The sequence below is a fragment of the Chanodichthys erythropterus genome, chromosome 22 (genome assembly GCF_024489055.1).
Source record: "Chanodichthys erythropterus isolate Z2021 chromosome 22, ASM2448905v1, whole genome shotgun sequence".
NCBI lineage: Eukaryota > Metazoa > Chordata > Actinopteri > Cypriniformes > Xenocyprididae > Chanodichthys > Chanodichthys erythropterus.
Window position 1 is genome coordinate 15254173 of NC_090242.1, and position 27224 is coordinate 15281396.

General features: G+C 36.6%; 3 protein-coding genes and 2 non-coding genes across 6 annotated transcripts; 1 reads left to right on the forward strand and 4 right to left on the reverse strand.

The window, feature by feature from the left end:
* Positions 1-22: 22 nt before the first annotated feature.
* nop56 (NOP56 ribonucleoprotein homolog) lies at positions 23-9847 on the reverse strand. The gene is made up of 12 exons (XM_067376399.1): positions 9731-9847; positions 8805-8894; positions 7060-7174; positions 6715-6879; positions 5944-6142; positions 5177-5364; positions 4827-4978; positions 4563-4663; positions 3407-3555; positions 3094-3215; positions 1242-1382; positions 23-753 (listed from the first exon to the last, which is right to left on the reverse strand). The coding sequence occupies exons 1-12, from the start codon at positions 9731-9733 to the stop codon at positions 541-543; spliced, it is 1638 nt and encodes a 545-aa protein (XP_067232500.1). The 5' UTR covers positions 9734-9847; the 3' UTR covers positions 23-540.
* On the reverse strand, positions 1455-1521 carry LOC137013373 (small nucleolar RNA SNORD57). The gene has a single exon (XR_010893710.1). It is a non-coding gene; the product is annotated as a small nucleolar RNA SNORD57 (small nucleolar RNA).
* On the reverse strand, positions 3285-3356 carry LOC137013374 (small nucleolar RNA SNORD56). The gene has a single exon (XR_010893711.1). It is a non-coding gene; the product is annotated as a small nucleolar RNA SNORD56 (small nucleolar RNA).
* Positions 8967-14965, forward strand: mlnl (motilin-like). Of its 2 annotated transcripts, XM_067376401.1 has the most exons (6): positions 8972-9379; positions 13530-13672; positions 13861-13974; positions 14061-14150; positions 14249-14351; positions 14449-14965. In XM_067376401.1, exons 3-6 carry the CDS (start codon positions 13861-13863, stop codon positions 14454-14456), a joined length of 315 nt encoding a protein of 104 aa, XP_067232502.1. In that variant the 5' UTR covers positions 8972-9379; positions 13530-13672; the 3' UTR covers positions 14457-14965. The 2 variants fall into 2 exon arrangements, with proteins under 2 accessions (XP_067232503.1, XP_067232502.1); XM_067376402.1 differs by lacking the exon at positions 13530-13672 and having other exon boundaries at positions 8967-9379.
* Positions 14966-15314: 349 nt separating this feature from the next.
* zgc:64106 (uncharacterized protein LOC393348 homolog) lies at positions 15315-24032 on the reverse strand. The gene is made up of 6 exons (XM_067376400.1): positions 23740-24032; positions 22478-22717; positions 22289-22378; positions 22001-22189; positions 20492-20601; positions 15315-15977 (listed from the first exon to the last, which is right to left on the reverse strand). Exons 1-6 carry the CDS (start codon positions 23900-23902, stop codon positions 15798-15800), a joined length of 972 nt encoding a protein of 323 aa, XP_067232501.1. The 5' UTR covers positions 23903-24032; the 3' UTR covers positions 15315-15797.
* Between the last annotated feature and the right edge of the window lie 3192 nt (positions 24033-27224).

The window sequence follows — 27224 nt, forward strand, 5'->3', positions numbered from 1 at the left end:
AGTAACATAACAGGAACACAGCTTAAGTTACAGAATCTCAATTTATTAAATGCCAATCATTTATGCATTGCATAATACGAATAGATGGAATACTTAGAAAAACAGCTAAATAGACACCACATGCATGATATCAGTTCACATTTACCGTCTCTGCAAATTTTAATTTCAGTATGTGTAACTACAAAAATATGCTTTATTGCAAATCAGAGATTACCTTGAATAATTAAACCAGCACACTTCAAGTGAAGCCTTTATCAATTAGAAGCATGTGACATTTAAAGTGAAATTCGGATGACAAACTCGAATCTTTTCACGGATGCCAAAGGGCCGTCATTTATTAGAGCAAGGCACATAAAAGAACTGTTTCAGAAAGGTGCTTTGAGTGTGACAGGAAATAAAGCAGTTTGTATGACGAAACATGACGGATCATTTTTCTTGCGCATAGCTCACAGACATCTTAGACGCTTGACCATGAGTCCAACTCATAAATGAAACTAAAAAAAGCTGTACAATACTGAAGTCCAGTCAGAAGGAACACGTTTATTCATCCTCCTCTGCTGCCTTTTTCTTTTTCTTCTTTTTCTTCTCCACCTGTGTCACATCAGCCTCCTCCGTCACCTCAGGCTCCACCTCCACAACATTGATCTTCCTCTTCTTTTTCTTGCCAGGCGTGGCCTCAACAACACCGTTTGACGTGATCTCTTCCTCAGCTGCCTGCTTTTTCTTTTTCTTCTTTATTGTATCTGTGTCCTCCTGAAGAACAAAAGGAAACCATTAACACCATGTATGAAACAAACAAGACTATCTTAATCAGATGATCATGTCCTGCTCACTTCAGTGATCAAACCCACTGAGTCGGGTCTGTCAATGGTTCGGAGGAGATTTGCTTTAGCATGACAGATATGAGACTGGTCCATGAGAAGGTCCAGCCTCCAGTATAGGCATGCTACATGTGCTAGACCAGGGGTTTTCAATCTTTTTAGATGCCCAAAACACAACCATCTTAAAAAGGTAGCTATTCATGTATAAACAATGTGATTAAAAATTTGCATTTAGAAATGTGTAATATTTTGGAAAATATCGTTTCTATTACATTATTTTTTTCCCCAAGAACCAAGGTTTTTTAAAAAAATAAAATATTTAAAAATAAGAAACATTTATTTAATTTGATTTACATTTAAATGTCTGAAAACCCCTGTGCTAAAAAAAAATAAATAAATAAAAAAGTTATTCACAAGTACCTCAGCATCACCATTGGCTTTCTCGACTTCGTCATCCCCTTCTGCTGTGGAAAGCGCTTCGAGTTTCCTTTTTTCACGCTTCCTTTTCTTCTTTTCCTTCTTCTCGAGCTTGCGCTTGATTTCAGCAGCCGCCTCACTAGCCTGCAAGTGAGAAAAACGTCAGTGTACTTGCATTTGTACAAGCCTAGTAAAAATACAAAACTTCACAGTGCTGTGTCAGGCTCATTAAATCAGTTTTTGCCTCCATGTAGGAGTCAGGAGATAAGCATCATCACTCACAGCACTTTCTGAAACTATAGTAAATGATTCCTAGTAAGAAACTTTCCCGATCAGCATTTTAAAAGGCATTATTAGCAATGAAAATCTGTTACAAACAGCCAACTAGCGTTAGGTGGCATACGTCAATACCAGAATGCAATGCGCTAAGCTCAGAATTATATATGTAAAAATACAATATCCGGCCACCGAAAATTTTCGGTTTTCGGCCGAAAGACTTTTATCACCGAAACAAAACTGCCAAATTGTCATGACACAAACAGAAACCGCGAGGTCAGCTCCTCTGATGCATCTGTAGCGGACGTTATTCCTTTAAAATCGCAGCACTAAAGCGTCTAAGCAAAGTGGTTGAGACGGACCACGGAGTGAAAACAATGAAAAGTACACTCTTAGAGTCTGTCAGCACATGTTTCACTGAGATCCCCTGCACATCGCGACTGTACTTGATCTGCGTTATAAAGACCATTACTTTGATGCGGAAATAAAGCAGCGCGCACGAGAAATGATCCAGGCCACGATGGATGCGGAGAACACGCGCATGGAGAAGGAGAGCAGCGCCGAGCACAGGAAAAAAGGAGAAAAAAAAAAAACTCGTCTCTCTACACCAGATGAGGGCATGCACCCTCGTTGTCTGACATGTTCAGTAAAATCCTGCAAGAAATATTTACTAAAATGTTTAACTTGACCCCACTCATGTGTACATTAAATAATGTACAGGACATTATTATTTAATGTACACATGAGTGGGGTCAAGTTAAACATTTTAATTTGAATTGTATTTTATACTGTGCATTGTTGCAATGTGCTAAATATTTGTATAATTTGTAATGATTTATTCTTTGAAACTTTAATATTAATTTATGCATTTGCAATGCCTTGCTTTTAGTAAAGTTAGTACACAGTCATCATATCCATAAATGCAATGGTACTAATAATCTTAATCTTTCGGTATTTCGATTTTCGGCCTTGGTTTCCTCTTTCAGTTTCGGTGCATCCCTAAAAAATACCCAAGGCTGCATCCGAATATGCATGCTTCCGAATTAGAGATTCTACGAGATTCTGAAGTGTGCAATCTGCACTTTACTATCGCATGATGCCATAGGAGAGTGTGTGAATGGCAGAAGCAATGCAACTGACACTGTAAGTCACGATAATGACAACATGCATATAGTCCAAATTTCATTCAAAACACATTCATACTACACAGAACATTCTTTAAACGGTCATGAAGTAACTACTTGTATGCAATTTCAGACACAGTCATATATACTCTATTTTTGTGCCAGGAGTATTTTGCTGTTAGCTTATTCAGCTTAACTTAGTTCAACAGCTAAGAATGAAAAAAAAAAAAAAAAAATAATCCAATATAGCAGACAGAGTTGATTTACCCATTTAAAAGATGAAATTATTAAAAACTTTTTTGTACTTGGAATATTATGCCATTCACTGCCAAACATTAAATAGTTATTAGTTGTTGGCCATGAATAACATTTCATAGCCATCATGCTAGCTAAAATGAAAATTATTAGTCACTAAAGTTAGCGGCCATGTTGTTCTGGTTTGATTTAGCTCTCACCTCTGCAACAGCTTCTTTCATGACGTCCAGGTTCTTTCGTGGGGCCTCACCGGTCTCATAGAAGGACAGACGTTCTTCTACTTGGTCACGTAGCTTGTCACCAAACACGCATGTGGGAACCTCTGTGTGAACAGATGAAGACAAAGATAAGGACAAACAAGTACTGCTGAAAATGTGTTTGGCCCAAAGTTCTGCTCAGGATTACAATCTCAACATCCACTGAGGTGGGTTACTGTTGACGAAAAATATAAGCATCACAGCAAGAACCGAGTAGTGGCAACTCTAAAGAAGTGAGGGAAGATGGGATACTCACCAGAAAAGCAGTCAATGCGTGATGCAATGGTACACTTGTTGGCCAGGTAACGAGAGATGCGACCCTTGTTTTTGGCAGCAGCACGTCCAATGAACGTCGAATGAAAAATGAGACCGTACTTTGGGGTGTTTCCTCGGGTCTTCAGTGCCCTGATTCATGGGAAAGAACAAAATCCATCTACACCAGCTCAGTCACATTAAATTCAATGATGCACCTTTTTTTTTTAAAAATGGAAACCTAAATTAAAGTAATTAAGTTTGGACGATTGTACTCTGTATGTTGTTTATAATGTGTTTTCAGGTGATAAATTAAACCAGTTATAGTAAAGTTCAAGAAGTGCCTCACTGCCCAACTAATTCCACATATTGATACTTTGGATCATAAAACTGCATTGCCTGAAATGGCGATTTTATTTAAAGGGATAGTTCACCCAAAAATAAAAAATTTGATGTTTATCTGCTTACCCCCAGGGCATCAAAGATGTAGGGTGGTCCGGTTGGTGAGGTCAGAAAAGTGCGGATCACTTCTGTCATCAGAACGCGTTTTCTGACCTCACGCAGGACAGTGTTTTAGAGGTAAAAGATATAAATACTGTTCGGTTTCTCGCACAAACCGATCCTTTTGTGTCTTAGGACATCAATGTGTCATCACGAGCCACAGGGTTTAATTTGGATTTGTCTGTGCGTGTTTTTTTAACTCATAGATTGTGTTCCCATTGCCATGCGTTCTACGACTGACAGATAGCAACGGTTGGAGTTAAAAATCATCATTTGTGTTCTACTGAAGAAACAAAGTCACCTACATCTTGGATGCCTTGGGGGTAAGCAGATACATTTTTGGGCGAAAAATCCCTTTAATTCGATTTTCAGATGTGAAATTATGGTGCATCACTATCAAAATTTACTCATAGTAAACCACCAGAAACCCAAGATGAAAAATTATTAGAATAGGGAGTCATGCGGCCTCAACAACATTTCTAAGTGTATCTACCTCTCAAAACCCTCAGCAGCTGCTCAGACTGGGGGGTACGTGAGATCGAGCGGGATCACTTTACGGTGTGTTCAATGACACCCCAAATCACCCGCTCCTGCTACGCCCCGGCCCTGCCATCACTGCAGCTGTGTGAAACCCCAGCAGGGAAGGGGAGCCCCAGTACCTGAACAGGGCCTTCTCTGCTCCCAGGATCTGCACTGTGGAGGCCGGATATTTGGCCAGGTTTGTCAGACTGCCAGCGTGAGATATGAGACGTGCACCGACCTATAAAAAGAAAATAAATGTCAGAGAATGTCTTGTTCAATCTCCCGAAAGACACAAAACACTTCATTTTGGCCTGATTTTGTTTGAAATGACATTACACTTGTTTGTTCTTCAACTTCGCTTTAAGCATATCTGAGCCTTTAGTTTGCTGACAAACACTTACCACATCACCAATGAGAGCCGCGAGATTTGGTGCCACCTGGCCCATTTTAGATCGCAGGTACTCTTGCAGTTCCTGTCTGTACTTTGTGAGGGAAACCACACGACTGGAGAAGCTCTCAATGTTGATCAGATCAATAGGAGATATATCCATTCCTTTAGAAAAAAAAAAAAATATACACAAACTTAATACAAATCAATGGTGCACTTAAACTGGTTGAGCTTAAGCGACTCAAAAGGTTCAGTTAGTGAGTGTCATCACATGGTTTCAGTGGATTGACAGATTATAATAACATCATAACATCTGAGACAAACCCATATGGAGCTACATTCACAACAGTGAGCTCGTCTTACCCATAGAGCTGCGGGATGCATCGAGGATGGCCTGAGCTTTAGCACTGTCCATTGTGATCTCCTCTAAAGCTTCCAGTGACTCCTCACTCAGTTCCTTTCTGTTCCCAATCAGCTTGGCCAGCTTACAGTACGAACTGTTATCGCTCACTATCTTTATCAGCTCTGGGAAGTGGTAACCGTACCATTCACTGCACAGATAAAAAGAGGGAGAGAGAATTAGAAACAGTTCTGATAGGGCTGCACAATTTGGGAAAATTGCAATTTCTCCAATTATTATGACAATGTTATTTATAAAAAAAAAAAAAAAATTACACAATGTTATTGTTAACTCTGTGAACAGAATGAAGACAATGTTATTGTTGCTTTAAACAGCTGCACAATTTGGCCAAACATTGTGGAATTTAGGACAGTATTAATAAGCATGACGGTCTTAATTTCTTAATTTTAAACTAAGGGTTAAACTAAACTTTTATTTTCCAATTGGATGATCGAACAAAATCCAAAAATTGCGATTATGGCTTATCACGTAGCCATAAAATACAATTACCAAGCTCAAAATAACTTTAGTAGAGAGCCACTCAACGGTCTGTCTCCTCCCTCAGGTTGTATTTGCTCCAGTTTGAGGGACCAAACACACCAGAGGAAGGAGTTTACTGTCCCTCCATTTCCTGTACAGCCAGTGCACTAGGGGGCGCTGTCTGTGGTAAGCATTAGGAGGTTGCTGGATTAGATCCAACTACAAGAAAGTCCAATGACAAACGTCTTACCGCACACGCATGGAGAATGTGTTGATGTCCTTATCCAGCTGGTCTAGGAGCGCGATTGACTGGATGATCATGTTGTCTGCCCTATTGACATTGAACTTGACTTTGGCTCTGGAGTAACTGTGACCCAAACCCAATTGAGCTTTGGACGCGGCCTGAGCGGTGAGTCCCTTAACCAGGGAATGGAAGTGCAGACGCACACCTGTTAAATCACAAGCAGATACATTAACAACAAAAATCACTGTTGGACTCGTAAATTCTCATTTTTTTTGCCCGTCTGTTCAGCTTTTCAGTAGAAAGCATCAGAAATCAGGTGATCTAGGTACATCATTACAGCAGGCTGTTAAAAATAGTTTGAAAATATGTGATTTGCATAATAATGATTTAAACCAGGGGTTCTCAAACCTGGGTCCAGGAACCCCCAAGGGTTGTTTTATTTTTATTTATTTTTTTAAAGTGACTGAATCAGTAAAAAAATAAAGTATTCAGTGAATAAAAAGATCAATCCAACTAAAATAATTTGTGTGTGTGTGTGTGTGTGTGTGTGGGGGGGGTCCAACAGTATACTACTATAGGGTTGGAAAGTAAAGTAAATAAAATAATTTCCTAAATTCCACACATTTGTAATACTAATTTTCTGCAGTCTTGATATGAAAATGCATAGCTGCCTTTTAAATTTTAAGATTGGGGTGGAAGGTCCACGAGGATGATCATATTTGGGGGTCCATGGCACCTTAAAGATTGAAAACCCCTGATTTAAATAATCATGCTCACCCCTTATGATTTCAGCTACAACACCACCAGTCTGAATGGACAGATTAAGCTCTTCCTGAAGCGTTGCACCAATCTTAGCATCAGACACCCCCAACATGGGCTTCTTTTTACCCCCGGACGGAAGGTTGGTCTCCAAGAACAACTTGAGATCCGCATGGACAACTCCTGCCAGGATCAGATGAGGAACGAAGCGTCAGTAATTGTAGGTAACAAATTGCAAGTCAACAAATCACCCTCAGCTGATCAGTTTATAGGAATGCTGTCATCACAATAATTCAGTGGATTGACAGATTATAGGTACATCATTTCAGTGAAGCAATTTGAAATAACCTTCCTTTTTCTTACCTTCTGAAATGGCATTTATATTTTCCAGAGCAGCCTGGGCGGATTTAAAGGGGAAGAACGCATTCAGTCGGATTACGCTACTGAATTTGCCGATATTTAGGACACTTTCCTCCACCTATGAAAAACCAAGGAATCATATTAGTCATTTAAAAGAAGTGGTCATTTTTTGATGGCCGATATCTTAGTGAGAAGGGTGGCCAATACACACACACACACACACTGTTAGTAAGAAATTAGTAAATTTTAAGAGGAATTAATATAAATCCGTTTGAAAGAAACTAATAAAATGAAGTAAACATTAACCAAAAGGGCACTCGCAATCTGATAAATTTGCACACTAGAAATAATTCTCAAATAGATAACTAATGAAGGCGAAGAACAGGAGGGATGTGTGCTCAGGGTCTGGCATTCTCTGTGCCATCAAAAAAGTCCTGCTTCCCACGCATCAGCCAAACAGAAAACCTTATTGGTTGATGTCGATATTTAAAAGAAGCCAAATGGCCAATTTATCTACACTTAGCCTATTTAAACTGCATTAAAAAGTCAAAAACTGAAATAGCAACAGATTTGCATATTTTGAAACTTCCAAGCGTAATGAATTATTGAAAGAAAAAGAAGGGGGCTGGGGTAAATCATATACGTGTGTGTGTGTGTGTGTGAGAAATATATATATATAAATAATAAAATATTGAAAAAGTCCTGCATACACCAGAAAAGTGTCATTTTCACTGGACAATCCAAAAATCATTCACATTAAGATCTATAAACATGCCCTAAATTGATTTCTCATTTCATTTTAGAAAATACATTTTACAAATCCAATACTCTTAATTCTAGGCACACATAGGTCATTTGGACCATTTTTAATGGTAGTTTTATGGCTAGGATTTGAACCAACAACCTTATGACTACATGTCCAGATATTTAAAGGATTAGTTCACTTTCAAATGAAAATTAGCCCAAGCTTTACTCACCCTCAAGCCATCCTAAGTGTATATGACTTCTTTCTGATGAACACAATGTAAGTTATATTAATAAATATCCTGACGCATTTGAGCTTTATAATGCCAGGGAGCAGAATCAAGGAGTATGAGCTGAAGAAAGTGCATCCATCCATCAAAAGCGTATTACGCACGGCTCCGGGCGGCTAATAAATGCATTCTGAAGCAAAGATCCATGAAAAAAATAAATCCTTATTTAACAATTTATGAAGTAAAATATCTAGCTTCCTCCAAACCGCATTATGTATTTAACTTTACAAAGTGTAAAACTGACAGTTCATCCTATATCTTCCCTATTCAACTTACAAAAAAGCTTAACTGACGCGACACCAGTTCCATTTATTTATTTTTTTAAACTTGAATACAGAAGGCAGTCTGGTGGAAGGTAGATATTTTACTTCATAACTTGTTAAATATGGATTTTATTTTACACAAACACTTCAGAAGGCCTTTGTTACCCCCCCAGAGCTGTGTGGAATGTGGTTATGATAGATGGATGCACTTTCTTCAGTTCATACTTATTGATCCCGCTCACTGCCATAATAAAGCTTGGATGCATCAAGATATTTATTAATGGAACTCAGTTTGTGTTCATCAGAAAGAAGAAAGTCATATACACACAGGATGACTTGAGGATGTCTTGTGCTAATTTTTATTTGAAAGTGAACTAATCCTTTAAATCCTTCTCCACATTATTGTATGGACAAAAACGTACTTCCTTTTGCATGTCCTTAATACACATACCTGAGGTAGAAGCATACCAATCTCTTCCACTTCTTTGACACCGAATAACGCATATCCAGCTGCATGCTCGAACAGCACGTGTAAAAGCACCTGAGAGACAGACAGAAGGGGAGATTATTACTCAGCACTAGTAATACCATAAAAATACTAATTACTAATAACAAAAAGGACAAAGTCCCAAATGCTTAATTCGCATATTAATAACTAGCAAATAAATGTTACAAATTTGATCCGTTTGAGTTGCAGGTCAACGCCAGCACGTGCATGAAGCCCACATGGTGGTGGCACCTCCAGGCACAAAGAAGCCTCGTTTTTAAAGCAGCCTCATTTTAAGTATTTAATATGATAATACAGCATTGCGTAAGTAGAAGATAACACGTCGTTAATAAACTACCAATGTTTAGATTTTATTGCATTAGAGCTTGAAGCTGGGGAGAAACACATTAGCATGGGTTAGCACAGACGCAACACGTGCTACTCCAGTGGATCAAATACTCAGCGCGTGCCTTATCAAACTGAACACCTCAAAGCACTGCAATCAGAACCAGAACATCGGTCCAAATCACGAACAGGAGGTGAGTGAAACCTGACGACACTATTAGATTAAGTGTAATGGCTGCCGTGGGCTTTAATATCACACTGAGGCCCTGTGTTAACGGATTCGCCCGTTTAAACTCTCAAGTATACTAAGTAATGCGCATTGTATCATGCGAGAACATAATCATTGTGTTCAAAAAAACTAATAAAAATGATTATAATAACTCTGTAATAGCAATAGAGCGCAAATCTACACATCTCTACAAACATGCACGTCGGCCATCATAAAAGCCCGATTTATTATACAAAACTGTTGTGACGTTTAAAACGTTGCAAATACCGATCTGCTAATTTCTGTAGTTTAAGTAAAGAAATATTGCATGTTTTACCATGTTTAGTGATCTCGTGCGCCACGCACGAGAGAGCGTTCCGTTCCTTCGGATCACTTGAACAGGAAAGAAATTCACATGCGCTCAAGTACGAAAGCCCACATGATTCAGTCACGCAGCCTATCGCGAGATTTCAAAAGGGCGGGATTTTGCGGGAATGTGCGCTGCGTCACCTGTTGGAAATGCTTAGAAGTGCAAGATGTGTGGGACAACATCCCGTTTGCTGGAGAAAAAAGGGTATAATAGGGTAGAAAAGAGACATTACAGGGTAGAATTGATGCCCATGAGAGGAATAAAATAAACTATTACAAAAAGTACCAAAATTGAATAGAGTGTAATGTTAACCAAAGGCAATTCACATAGTACAATGCAATTTTAGATGCAATTCATTAGAGAATTTGACACATTTTATGCAAAAATAGCTCAAATAAAATAAAAAACTGTGTTAATTATTTTTTTTAAAAAGTCATTCTGATTCAAATAATCATATATCAATTCAATAGACTATATTATGTCAAAAATGATGACGTTCTGTAATTTTAATTATTAGATACAGTCAAAGGTCTATATTTAAATCTATTCTAATTTAATGTTTAGTGTTTATTATTAGTTTTTCATTAAAAGTATTTCAAACACATTTCAAAAACCTAAATATGTGCTTCCTTCTAATCTGAATAAGCCATAAAATACATGCTGCAAGCATCGCCCAATAAAACTTTATTAATGCGACTGAGGGTGTTTAGGAGGAGCAAATTGCCAAAATATATTTAAAGGTGCCCTACAACTTTTTTAAAAAAAAAGATGTAATATAAGTCTAAGGTGTCCCCTGAATGTGTCTGTGAAGTTTCAGCTCAAAATACCCCATAGATTTTTTTTAATTAATTTTTTTAACTGCCTATTTTGGGGCATAATTAAAAATGAGCCGATTCAGGGTGTGTGGCCCTTTAAATCTGGTGCTCCATGCCCCAAGAGCTCGCGCTTGCCTTAAACAACATAAAAAAGTTCAAACAGCTAATATAACCCTCAAAATGGATCTTTACAAAGTGTTCGTCATGCAGCATGTCTAATTGCGTAAGTACAGTGTTTATTTGGATGTTTACATTTGATTCTGAATGAGTTTGAGGCTATGCTCCGTGGCTAACGGCTAATGCTACACTGTTGGAGAGATTTATAAAGAATGAAGTTGTGTTTATGAATTATACAGACTGCAAGTGTTTAAAAATTAAAATAGCGACGGCTCTTGTCTCCATGAATACAGTAAGAAACGATGGTAACTTTAACCACATTTAACAATACATTAGCAACATGCTAATGAAACATTTAGAAAGACAAGTTTACAAATATCACTAAAAATATCATGATATCATGGATCATGTCAGTTATTATCGCTCCATCTGCCATTTTTTGCTATTGTCCTTGCTTGCTTACCTAGTCTGATGATTCAGCTGTGCACAGATCCAGACGTTCTGCCCTTATGTAGTCCCTTTCATAATGTTGGGAACATGGGCTGGCATATGCAAATATTGGGGGCGTACACCCCGACTGTTACGTAACAGTCAGTGTTATGTTGAGATTCTGCCAGGTCTTTTAAACAAATAATATTTATATAAGAAGGAGGAAACAATGTAGTTTGAGACTCACTGTATGTCATTTCCATGTACTGAACTCTTGTTATTTAACAATGCCAAGGTAAATTCAATTTTTGAATCTAGGGCACCTTTAATGCAGGAAACATTTCAAGAGTTATGACAGGAATCAGTGTTGGTTGCACAATCATCCATCCATTAATTATCAGACAAATGTGCCATAATGTACGACTCACAGTAATAAATACCAGTGTTGACTTCAAATTTTAAGAGATAACTCAATTTATGACTTTATATCCACATCAGATGGGAATGCAGTGTCTTTAGAAACAACAAAACGCACACACACTTGGAAATTAAAGTTGTATCTAATTTTGTATTTGGAAATTCTCTAAATTCTTAACCCAGCCAAACAACAGGGAACATTCTCAGAACTTTGGCTAATGCTCTGGCCAGGCTCTCTTTCAAAGTTATTAACAAATGTTCTTCCAGTTATATTAATAGAAAGTTTGTTCAAAGTTATCTGGTCTTTCTTAATGTTCTCAGAACGTTAGCACAAAAACATTATTTATATGTTGTTCATTGAGCGTTTTTTTTTTTTTTTTTTTCCTAAATGTTTAAAGGGTTAGTTCACCCAAAAATGAAATTTATAACATTAAGTACTAGCATTCACCAAACCCGTAAAACCTTCATTCATCTTCGGTACACAAATTAAGATATTTTTTGATGAAATCCAAGGGTCTCTGAACCACACATAGGCAGCAACATCATTGCACCTTCTGAGGCCCAGAAAGGTATTAAAGACATTGTTAAAATAGTCAACGTGACTAAAGTTGTTCAACCTTACAATGCATTCACACGAGGCGTCAGCATCAACGCTTGACGGAGGGCGTGTCTGAAGCTTGACCCTTAATGTTGATAACAGCCAGTCACGCTACTTTCGGTATTGCACGAACGCAATTGGCTAGCAACTGCTCTAGGGTGTTTGCATAAAGCGATCTGATTAGCTGACGCCATGCGTTGGTGCCTGAAAAGTTGAGAAATCTTCAACTTATGCCACTTGCAACTCGACTGATGCAACGGAACCCACAATTCAGTTCGGCAACGCATGACGTTACCCATTCAAAGTAAAGGAGAAGCGTTAACGCAGACGCCCCGTGTGAATGCAACATTACTGTTATGAAGCGATGAGAATACTTTGTACGCAGAACGCCGACTCCTTATTGGCCGGATTCTGCATCAGCATCACACACATGCATCGTGCTGCTCATGTGAACAGTGTCGGCCAATACTGAGCCGGCGTTCGGACATAAACACGGAAGCGCTGCACTGCATTCACTACGTCAATAGCATATGACAACAGTTTAAATTGTTAAATAAAGTTATTTTTGTTTTGTTTTTGCGCACAAAAAGTATTCTCATCGCTTCATAACATTAAGGTTGAACCACTATAGTCACGTGGACTATTTTAACAATGTCTTTAATACTTTTCTGGACCTCGGAATTCATCAAAAATATCTTAATTTATCTTCCGAAGAGGAACAAAGGTCTTATGGGTTTGAGACGACATGAGGGTGAGTAATTAAAAAAGAAATTCCCTTTTTGGGAGAACTAACCCTTTAAATTGGACATTCATCAAACTACTAGTTTCAGAACATTTAGAGAACATTTAAAAGTAGCGTTCCCAAATGTTTTCCAAAATCATAAAATTGAATGTTCCCTAAAGGCCCGTTCACACCAAGAACGATAACTATAACGATAGCTATATTCACGTCAACACCAGCGGACAATAACATTGTTCCAAACGTGTGCTACAGTTTTGTCATATGCCACTTTAAATGCTCGAGCTCATTAAAGAAGAATGGATTCTGATTGGCTAGTTCAATGTTTTATCGTTCATCAGCCCTACAAAAAATCGTTCTGAAAGTGATTTCAACGATATTGTTTCTTTGCGCCGTTATCATTGTAGTTGTGGTGTGGACTCTGCTATTCTTTTTCATTCAGAAGTTTTTTAGAACTATATTTTTATCGTTATCGTTGTGTGAACAAGCCTTTAACTTTGGTATAAAAAAAAAAAGTATTTTAAAAACTGGAGCAGAACGTTTTAGAACATATAGCTGGGTAATTACATTTACTAAGCTCTAATATACAAAAATGTTTTTGATTGACTACAACCAAGTTATGTCAAGTCCTCTCTTGTCTCTATGGTCAAGGTGGAGGAGTTTATGGAAACATACGTCAGAGATAGTAAATAAGAGCTTAGTGTGATCCGAGGGTTCCTATAAAGCTGACTGCTCTCTGACCACTGACACAAACATAAACCCTGCCACGAAGGCCACCTGCATGCTGTACAAAGGTACAACTCTCAGCCTCTCTGTCTCTCTCACTCTTCCTGATTTTATCATGTAAATAGATCCTATCTCTAATTCTCAATGCTTTGCGTCACAACTGGAACTAACTTATCAACAAAAGCATGAGCAGTCCACTGTTATCTACCATGTTGTGTTTAATACTTGCTGATTTATGTTTTTATGTCACCCAAAGATGCGTGGAGCATTTACAGGATGTCTGGTGCTGGTGTATGTTATTGCTCTTCAGGCTGACCAGGCAGAGGGACACATCGCATTCTTCAGCCCCAAAGAGATGAGAGAGCTCAGGGTGACTATTCATTTCGATTCAACCTCCAGTTATGTCTGAGTTAAGAAAGTCTGAGAAAAAAAGTTATTTAATTTCATCATCAACAGGAAAAGGAGGGAAGGAAGGATGCGGATCTGCGGGCAGAGGAGGTTTTGATTGACGAGATGTCTCCAGAGGAGAACAGAGGAGAGTCAGCGGTGAGGAATCTCAGCATGTTTTTTTATTAGTATTATTAGTATTTTTATGTATGTCATAATGTATTTGAGTTTCTGACTGACTGTGTTACTGTGTGAAGGGCCAGCTTGTAGAAATAGGGCTGAAGCTCACTGCTAAAAAGGGCCACATTGGATCTGCTTTTGGTAAGATGCTGCAGAACATCGTAGAAGAGCCAGAGACCGGTAAGGAGCATTTAAATCCATACAGTAAAATGTCTTTCTATATTTCATCTGTACACACTGTACGGACCATTCTGATGTTTGTGCTCTATTTTGACAGTGAAATAAGGCTGGCATTTTTATCTGCATTCAACGACAATTGCAGTCTGATGATTCGCCACAATTGCAAGCGCAAATATTTTGTCTATGAATGTAAATGAATCACAATAAAATGAAACTGCATGCAAATTCAGTTTCTTGTCATATATATATAGGTTAATTTTTAATTTATGTTGAATTGCATCTGTTTTAATTTGACTCTAAACTTAAATGCCTTGTTTCCTGTAATTTTGTTAGTTTTTACTATATTAATAAATATTGTCATTTAATATGCCAAATGGTTATGGTAAAATTATCTCAGCTTGTCATTTTATTGCCTTTGAAACCTTGCTATTTACACTATACAGTTCAAAACTTGTAATGTTTTTGAAAGTCTTTAATGTTTACAAGGCTGCATTTATTTGAAGGAAATACCGCAAAATTAGTAAAATTGTGAAATGTTATTATAATTAAAAATATTTGTTTTCTATTTGAATATATTTTAAAATGTCATTTATTCAGCATCATTACTCCAGCCTTCAGTGTCACATGATCCTTCAGAAATCATTCTAATACGCTGATTTGCTATTCAAGAAATATTTCTTATAAATATGCTGCTTAATATTTTTAAAGAACATTTATTTGATATAGACATTACAATGTAAAAGCCTTGATTGTCATTTTTAATCATTTTTGATCAATTTAATCCATCCTCACTTAATAAAATGATTCATTTCTCATAAAATCTTATCAACAACAAACTTTTGAATGGCGGTGCATAGGATGAAGTGTTATAGTCTTTTAGAGCATATATGTGTATGTGTGGGATCAGCATGTTGGCTGGAAATAATAGGAAACAGATTTGAGCATTTTTTTAAAAAAAAAAGAGGCGTTAGGTTTTTATTGCAAAACATATGTTGAACATATGTTGAAACATTTGATGTGTGTACATGTGAAAAGTGCATTCACAGTGCATTTTGAGATTAAGTTAATTCTGTATCCCATTAGTAAGTTTGAGAAAAATACCATCACATCGCAAAAGGTAACATCAAAAACATCATGTTTAAAAGAACAACTCCCTGTAAGTTTGTGTGTACAAAACAGATATAATGACAGACTGAGCCTTTATATGTTCTTTATTCAAAGAGATTTTGTACAATATGTTTGCTTGTTCTGCTCTATAAAAATGGTTTACGTAACAGCCATGTCTGACTCTGATGGAAAAAGTTATTATTGGGAAAAATTACATTTCAGTCTTTTCCTCACATAAAACTATCAAACGGCTTCAGAACACTTGGAATATAGCACATGGGCCACACGGACAGCTGATGTAAACATGAAGGCGAATAAATGATGACAGAGTTTGTCTCTTTATGGTTTGGCAGTCAGTCTCTCACAGAACTCATATTCCTTCACTCCAAGGGCAGGATCTCTGGCAGGAGGTGCTGGGAGGACCAGGGAACAGTCACTGTCGAAGTATTTTCCAGTGATTCCCTCTGTTTCCTCTGAAATGGCACAGTAAATTGGGTTGAAAGCTCCCTCTTCAGCAGTCTGTAATGGAAAAAATGCAAAAACACACAATGGATATTAAACAATTTTTTTTACATGTTTACCTACACAAGGACGCGCTGATGCTTCTTTGTTTAAATTAGCTCAAATTTACTGTTAGATGTAACAACTATACATCATTAAAAAGATATAAGTCACAAGCTTCAATTTTTAATCTCTATTTTACTCTCAATATCATATAGTTACCGTTATTTGTTAATATGCGTCGGAAGTTATGACTATGAAAAACGGAGTCGTTACCTTTTCATTGAAATATGAGCATCAGACACTGAGAAAAAACTCTTGTGAGATTGTCATGAAAAAACTCAACAAAATAACATCCCTCAGGGCTTTTAGCTTAAAAGCATGCACATTTGGAGAAATATTGATGGATTCTCATACGTTTATGTCAGTTTTCTATACAGAGGAGCAATATTTATTCAATTTTTACCCAAAACACGCTGTTGTCCTTATCACGCTTATTACGCTGGATACTCTGATGTACTGTGTTTTCAAGTCATACCTGCAGCCGGAGGGCGCTCTGTACATATTTAGTACACAAATGACACGTGATGAAGGACAGGCATACCATGTGACATTCCAGGAACTAACAAAGGCTTCCAGAGATCGCTAAAACCATGGATATAACATACAGATCGACACTTTTGAAAGTAATAAATACACGATTGTGATGATATGTGGTTTATCTGTGTTCTTCACGCCATGTCGGGTATTCATAATATTATATTTATAATGCAATGCTAATCGAAATAGCTTTTCTCATTGTGCAGAATAGCATAAAACTATATATTTTCTGTCTGATTTTTGATCTGAAGCCACATCACATCACAGAAGGTTATTTAAAACACTCGACTTTTAAATTTGGAGCAAAAACGTGGTTTTAATCTTATAAATCATCGTGTTTTGTTGGTGTGCTAAGCTAACATGCTAACGAGCCCAGAGATGTACCTGTTCTGAGCTAATGCAAATAAATAGCTTTAAATTGTAAAGCTCAAGAAGGTCATTAGATAAAGTTTGAAAGGAGGTGAAGTGAGAAGTTTGGTGAATGAAATGAGGGATTAAATCATCTTGAATAGAACATCGTCAGTAATTATAATAGAGACAAAAGAAAAGAATAATTAGAGCCATAAGCAGGCCGGAGAGGTGTGAATGTGTTCAGGGGAGACTGAAACTGAATGGGGCAGTTAGCACCACATAACAAACGAGACGATACACTTAAATAGATGCTTAGATAATGCCAATAAACATCAGTTAGCATTTTAGAGTCTTTCTCAAAATAAAATCACATGACATTGTCTTAAAAAAAAAATTAAAATAAAACAATGAGTTTTAATCTTATCATCTTCAGATTTGAAATATAACATGGTCAGACATGTGGTTTTAGCTGCAGTGCATTTCTAGATTGAAGAAATGAAGTGAAGGCCAACTTCACTTTTATTTCCATAAAGATATTTCATAAAAATAAATTTCTAATAACTTTTCAAAATTTGAAGCTATTTTTAACTATTTTCCTCATTGAGACAATAATTAATTATGACTTTACAATACACTGCAAAGTGTCTGCTTTCAAATGAGACCTTACTTATGCTTTTAGTGCAAAGGGTCCATGAACTGCATCTATTTTAGTTTGGGTATGTCATTTTTTGGGATTTTCCAAAAGAGGGTGTGCTGGCTAACAAGCATCACTTGACAAATCTCATTTGCTGTTGTTAAATAGTTGAGCTGTGGGGTTTGTGTCCTCCCTAGTGTTTAAATGGAACTTACGTCACCGGTCCCAAAATCAGTAAGAATTGCACAATAAAAAAACTTCCAATTACCAAATTTTTATTTCACTCCTTCCAGGAAACTAGGCAATTTCTGCTTCTAAGTCCCTGACTGTTGTTAAGTCTGACGTCACACTGCAGCACTTTCGGGTTCAAACGCTCTATCTCATACCACAAGCAAACAACAAATGGTGCTAATATACACACACAATGTGGTGTAATACTTCCAAAGAAATTATAATCATAACCTTTATCTCCATACCAAAATCCCAGATGGCCAGACAGTGATTCATCTTTTATAAATCGTTAATATATTAATGTCTTTGACGCTGTGAGCACGGAGACTGTTGTGTAGACTATAAGTATTTTATATGTTTAACTTTAAAATGTTAAATGACAATCAGGGCTGGGCAGGTTACTTTTAAAATGTATTTCACTACAGATTACAAAATACAAGTAATTTGTAACGTATTTCGTTAGATTACCCAAGTTCTGTAACTTAATCTAAATACTTTAGAATACTTTTGGAAATACTATTAAGTATGTAACACAAAAAAAGGTAATTGCGAGTTTTTATCTCAATTCTGACTTTTTTCCTCAGATTTGCATGATATAAAGTTGCAATTGCGAGTTATAAAGTCAGAATTGTGATATAAATTCCTAATATTGAGAAAATAAGTCAGAATTCTGAAATATAAACTCTCAATTTTGAGAAAATAAGTCAGAATTGTGAGATGTAAACTCGCAATTTTCCAGAAAAAAAGTCATGCAATTCTGACTTTATAACTTGCAATTGTGAGTTAATCCCCCGGTTTCACAGACAAGGCTTAACCCAAGCCTAGCCTAGACTAAAATGCATGTTTGAGCTGTTTTAACTGAAAGCAACTTGTATCAACGTATCTTAAAATATGTCATTGCCATTGTTTTGTCTCAAGATGCACACCAGTAATGTTTTTTTTTTCTAGGGTACGTTTATAAAAGCTACTTCCTAATTGAACTAAGGGCTAATCCTGGCTTAATCTAAGCCCTGTCTGTGAAACCGGGCCTATATCTCCCAATTCTGACTTTATAAAACACAATTGTGAGTTTAAATCTCGCAATTCTGAGAAAAAAAAAAAAAGTCAGAACTGTGAGATGCAAACTCGCATTTGGAAGGAAAACAAATCAGAAATGTGAGATAAAAACTCACAAACTACTATTGCAAAACATGAAAACAGTCGTGGATCATTCAGGTAATGACAGGACAGTTAAGATTCATGGGTATTTAAATTTAGGAATGGGGCAATTTTTATAAATTCGGTCATTTGTTGAGTGTAAACATCTGTTATGTTAAATAGCTTACTCAGGACAGTACTAAATAAATACAACATGCAATTTTTATGAACCCTCTTTGTTAAAATTACTAAAATGTTGCATGAACCTTATGAGCAAAAAGGATGCTTTTGTAGACTGTCAGAGTCAGAGAATCACCAATTGCTGTTTACATTAATTGCCTGTCACAGTTTACATTAATGTTTAAATTAAATAAATGGCATTAAAATTCAAAGTAATTACTTTGGTAATCTAAAGTACTTTGTGGATGTAACTGTAATTTGATTACCACCCATTTAAAATGTAACTGTAATGAAATACAGTTACTCAAATTTTGTATTTTAAATACAAAACTAAGTTACATGTATTTCGTTAATCCCCAACCCTGATGACAATCAATGTCAAAGTGCCCCTATAGTTGCTTTTCAGATTTTACCTTTCATGCAGCATGTAATATACAGTAGATGTTTGAGAATGTAAAAGGTCTGCAAAGTTTCAAAGATCAAAGTACTTGATAAATAAAAGTTATTGTCTCCCAAAAGAAAGAACTGATTCTGAACTGCTTGAGTAATCAGTAATTCCAGCCCTACTTTATTGTGACAAATTTACATAATGCCAGCCTATGGTCTTCAATGACTGCCTCCTAACAGCTTCTACTTTGAGCCGTCCTCAAACACTGTAGTTGTAGCGAAGACTGGAAGAGTTTGATTTGTGTTGTCGACATGTCGAGAAGACACTGTTTTCTGGGTTGTGAAAGCAAATCTACTTTAAAAGAGCTTCCAGAGTATGAGAACTCTGGCTAGAATTGATAAAATCGACTCCATTGTTACGGTTCCCATCACTGCGAATCAAGTGTTTGGAATATAGCACATGGGAGCTGAAATTCAGATATGGTAATGAGTGTTTTGTTTCAGACACACTCTGTAAGTGATAGACCAATCACAACAGACTGGGCTGTCTGACCAATTAGAGCAGAGTGGGGTTTAGAGAGCAAGAGAGGTTTAGAGAGACTGAATCTTTGACAAACCATTTTCAGGCTCTTTAATAAATGAGGTGATGTGCATTGTGTGTTATGAGAATTTTTTTTTTTGACCTTTGATGCATTTGAAAACCTGTTGTAGGAGACCTTCAAAACTAAACTGAGAACAATTAGCAAAGCATAATAGGGACACTTTAAACTAACCAAGTTGCTATGTTATGCATTAAGGTTTGGAGTAGCTCCCACACACAGCTGAAGTTTAGAGGTTATTAAATAGAATGTTTAGGACATTGTGGCAGAACTGCAGTAAGAACAAAAAGCACTAACAGATGTTACCCATCTGTTTTGGGAACTAGTGCACTAGTGGTTCTAGAGAAGTTGGCAGGAAGCAGCCAGGAGATGTTGTGTGTTGTTTAGCGGCAATGGATTGATAGACGACTTACTTTGAAGAAGAAAAAGCCGACCAAGTTGAAGAGGAATCGGATTATGAAGTTATAGTTTCTCATTACATCTGTCATAACTACACCTGGATGCAGAGAGTTTGCTGTCACTCCTGAAACACACACAAAACAATAAAAGATCCTTTTGTTTTGTTGAAGAAAGTGAAAACATATGTCATGGCCAGTTGTTGCATCACTGCATCATTTTGAATAAGGAAGACCTTTTGAGTATTTTTGAGTATAAGTGTTACAGTAAAGACTTAATTTTTTACAAAAATCATTAATACATTTATTATATTGGATTATGCACATAATAGGGTACTGAATCATCAAGCAATGACAAATCCAAATATAGCTGCAAGCAGCAATTATCGGGGTTCAAACACTTTAAGGCATTTTAAGGTGCCCTAGAATTTAAAATTGAATTTACCTTGGCATAGTTGAATAATAAGTGTTCTGTACATGGAAATGACATACGGTGAGCCTCAAACACCATTGTTTCCTACATATGTAAATCTCGTGCATGAAAAACCACGGAAGAACAGGCGAATCTCAACATAACACCGACTGTGACGCAACAGTCCGCATCATTAATATGTACACCCCAACATTTGCATATACCAGCCCGTGTTCAAGGCAAGGCAGTATTAACGTATGGAGCTGCACAGCCGAATCATCAGAAGTTCTGCAGGTATTGTGAAGCATGCAAGCCATGACAACGGCGAAAATGGCAGATGGATCTATAATAACTGTTCATGATCCATGATATCATGATATATTTTGTGATATTTGTAAATTGTTTTTCTAAATGTTTTGTTAGCATGTTGCCAATGTACTATTAAATGTGGTTAAAGTTACCACATTTATGTTTCATTATGTTACTTACTGTATTCACAGAGACCAGAGCCATGCCGTTATTTTCATTTTTAACCCGAAAACGCTTGTAGTCAGTATAATTCATAAACGCATCTTCATTCTTATCGAGGTGTACACATCCCAAATCAGAGCATTTTTAATGCCACCCCAAAATAGGCAGTTAAAACATGGTATAATCAAAAATCTATGGAGTATTTTGAGCTGAAACTTCACAGACACATTCTGGGGACACCTTAGACTTATATTACATCTTGTAAAATGTCAATTCTAGGGCACCTTTATATACATAAGAAGCTATTTTGTTTTTTAGCAAGCATGTAACCAATTAGATCATAGATGGAATTTACAGCAAATTCAGGTATCTTACTAAGGAAATACATGGTTTTTAAAGCTTTTTAACATAAATGTTTGCATGCATGTTTAGAATATTGTGTCACATGTGCTCAAGTATTTGAAGTTCCAAGTTTTTGTTTATGATTTGTAGGCTTTTGAGTATATTTTACCACTCCTGTTTTCTAAATGACCTTGTTATATGTCAAGAATTCTAATTATCAAAATCTAATTATGACTGTCTGTTGATTTTCTAATGGCAGACAGCAGACAGTCACTGTAGTGAGATGCGTTTTGGACATGTACCTGTGCCCTGAAGTCTGCGTGCCAACTCATTGGTCCAGATGACATTGTGCAGCTTGGTGTGGTTATATGCAGCATCCATCACATTGCAAAGATTGTCCCCACGGAAATGGGAAAAGTCCACTTCGCCTTTCCAGTGATTCATAGAAGAAACATTTACGATGCGAGCTGGGGCTGATTTCTTCAAAAGGTCTATGTGACAATGAAAAGAAAAGGCATTGTTTATGAGTGTTACTTGCAGATTGTCTTTTTGAGAGTGGAATAAAAGCATAAGCAATGGGAATGTCTGACCTAAAAGCAAACTGGTGAGCAGGAATGGCCCAATATGGTTGGTTGCAAATGTGATTTCCAACCCATCAGCGGTGATCTTACTGGGTAGGCCTGTAGGAATGAACAAACTACTGTTTACATGGACATATACAACACAATATGGACATACAGTATATGGGAGAAAGAGAGAGAGAGAGACGGCCGTTCCACCTGAGGCCCCAGCGTTATTGACCAGGATGTGTAATTCCTTCTCTTCCTCCAAGATCCGTGCCGCAAACTTCCGGACAGACTCGAGCGACGAGGTGTCAAGCAGACGCAGATGCACGTTCTGGTTCCCACTGCTGTCTCTGATTTCTTGCAGCGCTGCAGTCCCACGAGCCTCGCTCCGGCACGCCAGGATCACCCGCGCCCCACGACGGGCAAAGTCCAGGGCAATGAACTTCCCAATCCCTGAGAGGTAAAAACTAGAGATGAATGACCCAGCAGTACACTCTTAAAAATAAAGGTTTTTAAGAGTGATGCCATATAAGGCCAATTCACACTGCACAGACAAATGCCAACAAACAAGATGGCCGTTGGATTTAGAATTTTATGAAAAATTACTATGTTAAAAATAATCATGTTCACACTGCCCCAGCAGACACTAACAAACGCTGATTGAACATTTTCATTTAGGTGAAAAGAAACCTTGACCAACGCCAACAGATGCAGACAGGGATAACACACTGGTCCAACAAAACCCAACAAATGTGTTTGTTCGCATTTGTCTGTGCAGTGTGAATTGGCCAATAGAAGAACCATTTTTGGTTCCCCAAAGAACCTTCTAGTGAAACATTCTTTAAAAAAAAAACATGTTTTTCTTATTGTGAAGAACATTTTAATAATCTAAAGAGCCGTTTTCCACTATAAAGCACCTTTTGTGGAATGGGAAGGTTCCATGGATGTTAACAGGTTCCTCATGAAACCATCATTGTCAATAAAGAACTTTTATTTGTAAAAGTGTAGTGGATAATGACAGAATTATTTAAGACTTTATGCAAAAGAACATCACATTCCAACAGTGTTTTGGTTATAAAAATCTTTCTATCTTTACTTTTATCAGCAAAACAAACTAATTATGCTTCACCATGAAATAAACCACCACAGACACATACCACACATGTGAAACATCTGATACTACATACACGAGCCTGTTTGCTAGTGTAGCCAGTTTTAGTGAAGCATATCCACGACTCTGCGTAAATATGAATAAAAACTATTTTAGACTGTCTAATGATAAAACATGTCTTAAACTTCCTTGTATTTTTTTTCTGTGACATTATTTATCGCTTCATTTTTGATACGATGTTTAATTTGTCTTCTGCGTAAAGTTATTTTCCGCAATTCTTCCCATTTAAGCATTTGTATGTTCACCACCATTCATTAAAAACATAATTTATTAATATTTTAAATAGTAAAATTGAGACTCTCACCAGTGTTGGCGCCAGTGATAATCGCAGTTTTTCCTTTTAACTCCACGGGACAGGCGCGCGGGTTCCAGGGCACTTTCCGCAGCGCGCGCACGATTATGGCCAAGATCGCCGTTGAAACCATCCATAACGGATGGGAATATATGTCACTCCACTCCCAGTTCATTTATCAAGTCCGCGTGCCTCCGCTAAAATCCTCGGTTTACTTAAAAGAGACAAAATGCCTAGTTTAGCCTGGCTGAACCTGGCACGACTGCGCACTGTGCGCGCGCACAGGGCAAAGACTGTAAATGCACTGAAGGAATTCGAGACCGTCTCATTAACACAGAGCAAACACTCCTCTGGGTCTTAACGTCGGAACTCATTGGATCATAGACCTGCAGATATAAGCCTACAATTATGAGTTGAAGCAGCTCCAATTATAGTAAAAGACAGACAGACAAACAGATAGATAGATTTCGCTCTGGAACATGAGAAAAATATATTCACACCTGAGAAGCAAATCCATACATACGGACTATTCAAATACGTAAATGTAAATACACATTTCATAAATAAAATATATTGATTTATGTATCGGAAAAACATTTTTTAATTTTAATAATGTTAACAATTTTTTATATTTGTTATTATTATGAATGAAATATACAACATATCGGTGATTAAAATAGTAGCCTATTTTTTGGAATTCATAAGTCCTTTGTAATTAATTATATACTAAACCAATAAAACACAAACAAGAAAAAAAAAACTATATATATATATATATAATTATATAATATATATATATATAATATATATATATATATAATTATATAATTATAATTATATATATATATATAATTTTTTTTTCTTGTTTGTGTTTTATTGGTTTAGTATATAATTAATTACAAAGGACTTATGAATTCCAAAAAATAGGCTACTATTTTAATCACCGATATGTTGTATATTTCATTCATAATAATAAATTTTTTTTTTTTTTTTTTTTTACAATAATTAATGTCAAGTATGAGAAACACCAACCAGTGACCTACTTTCTTGCACCAAAAACCAGGATCTGCCTTTGCTAGTTAAATTAATTTTTACTATGATTAGGCTACTGATTCTAAAATGTTAGACTATAGAAATTAAGGCTCTAGCCATTTTTATAATAATTATTTGAGTAACAAAGAGGCAGCAATATTTGGTCATATGATTTTTATACAACAGTATAAAGTCAAGAAGTTAAAGGTGCCCTAGAATTAAAAAGTGAATTTACCTTGGCATATTTAAATAACAAGAGTTCAGTACATGGAAATGACATACAGTGAGTCTCAAACTCCATTGTTTCCTCTTTCTTATATAAATCTCATTTGTTTAAATGACCTCCGAAGAACAGGCGAATCTCAACATAACACCGACTGTTATGTAACAGTCGGGATCATTAATATGAATGCCCCCAATATTTGCATATGCCAGCTCATGTTCAAGGCATTACACAAGGGCAGACAGTATTAACGTCTGGATGTGCACAGCTGAATCATCAGACTAGGTAAGCAAGCAAGAACAATAGTGAAAAATGGCAGATGGAGCAATAATAACTGACATGATCCATGATAACATGATATTTTTAGTGATATTTGTAAACTGTCTTTCTAAATGTTTCGTTAGCATGTTGCTAATGTACTGTTAAATGTGGTTAAAGTTACCATCGTTTCTTACTGTATTCACAGAGACAAGACTGTCGTTATTTTAATTATTAAACACTTGCAGTCTGTATAATGCATAAACACATCTTCATTCTTTATAAATCTCTCCAACAGTGTGTAATGTTAGCTTTAGCCACAAACTCATTCAGAATCAAATGTAAACATCCAAATAAACACTATACTCACATAATCTGATGTATGCATGCAGCATGCATGACAAACACTTTGTAAAGATCCATTTTGAGGCTTATATTAGCTGTGTGAACTTTGTTTATGCAATGATAGAGTCGAGAGCTCGGGAGGGGGTGGAGAGCGTGAGGAATTAAAGGGGCCGCGGCCTGAATCGGCGTATTTCTAATTATGCCCCAAAATAGGCCGTTAAAAAAATTAATAAAAAAAAAATCTATGGGGTATTTTGAGCTGAAACTTCACAGACACATTCAGGGCACACCTTAGACTTATATTACATCTTGTAAAAAAACGTTTGGTGGCACCTTCAAAATTGAATGACTTTCAATATTGCCCGTTACTTTGTGTTTTGTTTTGTTCCTAAATGAATCAGCATTTGGAATGAATCAATGATTCAGTGACTCACTTATAAAGAGAATCACTTGTACTGCTGAAACAATGTAATGTGAAGACATCTGAGCCGCCTACATGCAGTTGAAAGGTCAAGTTGGCTGAGGAGATTTGTTGTACCCAGATTTCCTTTTATGCTGTGTTCAGCATTCCTTTGACAAACAGAAAAATCAGATAAAACTTGCTCATACAGGACAACCCTCGGAATATTGTATGTGTGCAGGTTTTACTTCATGAATGATTCATGGATAATCTACAAGGCCAACCAAAACTCAGTACTGATGAACAGGAAGCTTAGGAAGCTGTTAGCAAATATTTTCTCCCTTCGCACAATGCAAACCCCTTCAATTTCCCTTCAGAGTCCCTTCCGATCCATCTGTACACACCCACAGACCCACAGGAGAGTTTGCATAATCTCACTCATACATAAAAAATAAAATAAATACCTGTATAAATACAGTGCTTTGCATTCCAGTGGCTCTTCCATTCAGCTTTTTACAAATGTTACAACAGCTTTTCATTGTCCACACATGTGCAAAGGAAGGTCAGTGGCCTGTTATCACCAAACCATCAGCCCTTATCTTTGCTGAGGAAATTCTAAGTACCTTTCACTGTTTGTAGTGCTTAACCCTTTGATGCACAAGCTATGAAAACCCCTTCTAATGCGCAACATGGGTCAAAAATGACCCGTATTCATTTCCTATGTAATTTCAATAACGGTTGAGAGTTTCTTTGCTGAATCTTTAAAAGAAATGTATTTTATCATTCATTTATTCCAGGTATTCCTTAAATATCTTGTTTTTGATTGTCAAAAATCATTATGTTCATTTTTTCTTTCTTACTTTATAAACAAGCACAGTTTTTGTCTGTCTACATCAATTTTACACACATGGGTCAAAAATGACCGTATTCATTTCCTATGTAATTTCAGTTATGAATGAGTGTTTCTTCGCTGAATATTTGAAAGAAATGTATTTTATCATTAATTTATTCCAGGTATTACTTAAATATCTTGTTTTTGATTTTAACAAATCATTGTGTTTATTTTTTCTTTATTTTTTTCATAAACAAACACAGGTTTTGTATTTCTACATCAATTTTACACACATGGGTCAAAAATGACCCATTTAGAAATCTTTGCAAATTTTTGCAAGTAGGAACATATTTACTGCAGACAACTGTTCATCCGCCACACATTTCACCTCTCAACATGGCTGCATT

Coding starts and splice junctions, on each gene's coding strand:
- nop56 (XM_067376399.1), bottom strand. Junction 5,365..5,943: donor ACATTCTCCATGCGTGTGCG/GTAAGACGTTTG, acceptor TTATCTGTGCAG/TGAATGGTACGGTTACCACT. Junction 3,556..4,562: donor GCAGAGAAGGCCCTGTTCAG/GTACTGGGGCTC, acceptor CCCATGAATCAG/GGCACTGAAGACCCGAGGAA.
- mlnl (XM_067376402.1), top strand. CDS start 13,861: ATGCGTGGAGCATTTACAGGATGTCTGGTGCTGGTGTATGTTATTGCT. Junction 13,975..14,060: donor AAGAGATGAGAGAGCTCAGG/GTGACTATTCAT, acceptor CATCATCAACAG/GAAAAGGAGGGAAGGAAGGA. Junction 14,151..14,248: donor AGAACAGAGGAGAGTCAGCG/GTGAGGAATCTC, acceptor TACTGTGTGAAG/GGCCAGCTTGTAGAAATAGG.
- zgc:64106 (XM_067376400.1), bottom strand. CDS start 23,902: ATGAACTGGGAGTGGAGTGACATATATTCCCATCCGTTATGGATGGTT. Junction 22,718..23,739: donor TATCACTGGCGCCAACACTG/GTGAGAGTCTCA, acceptor TTTACCTCTCAG/GGATTGGGAAGTTCATTGCC. Junction 22,379..22,477: donor CAATAACGCTGGGGCCTCAG/GTGGAACGGCCG, acceptor TCATTCCTACAG/GCCTACCCAGTAAGATCACC.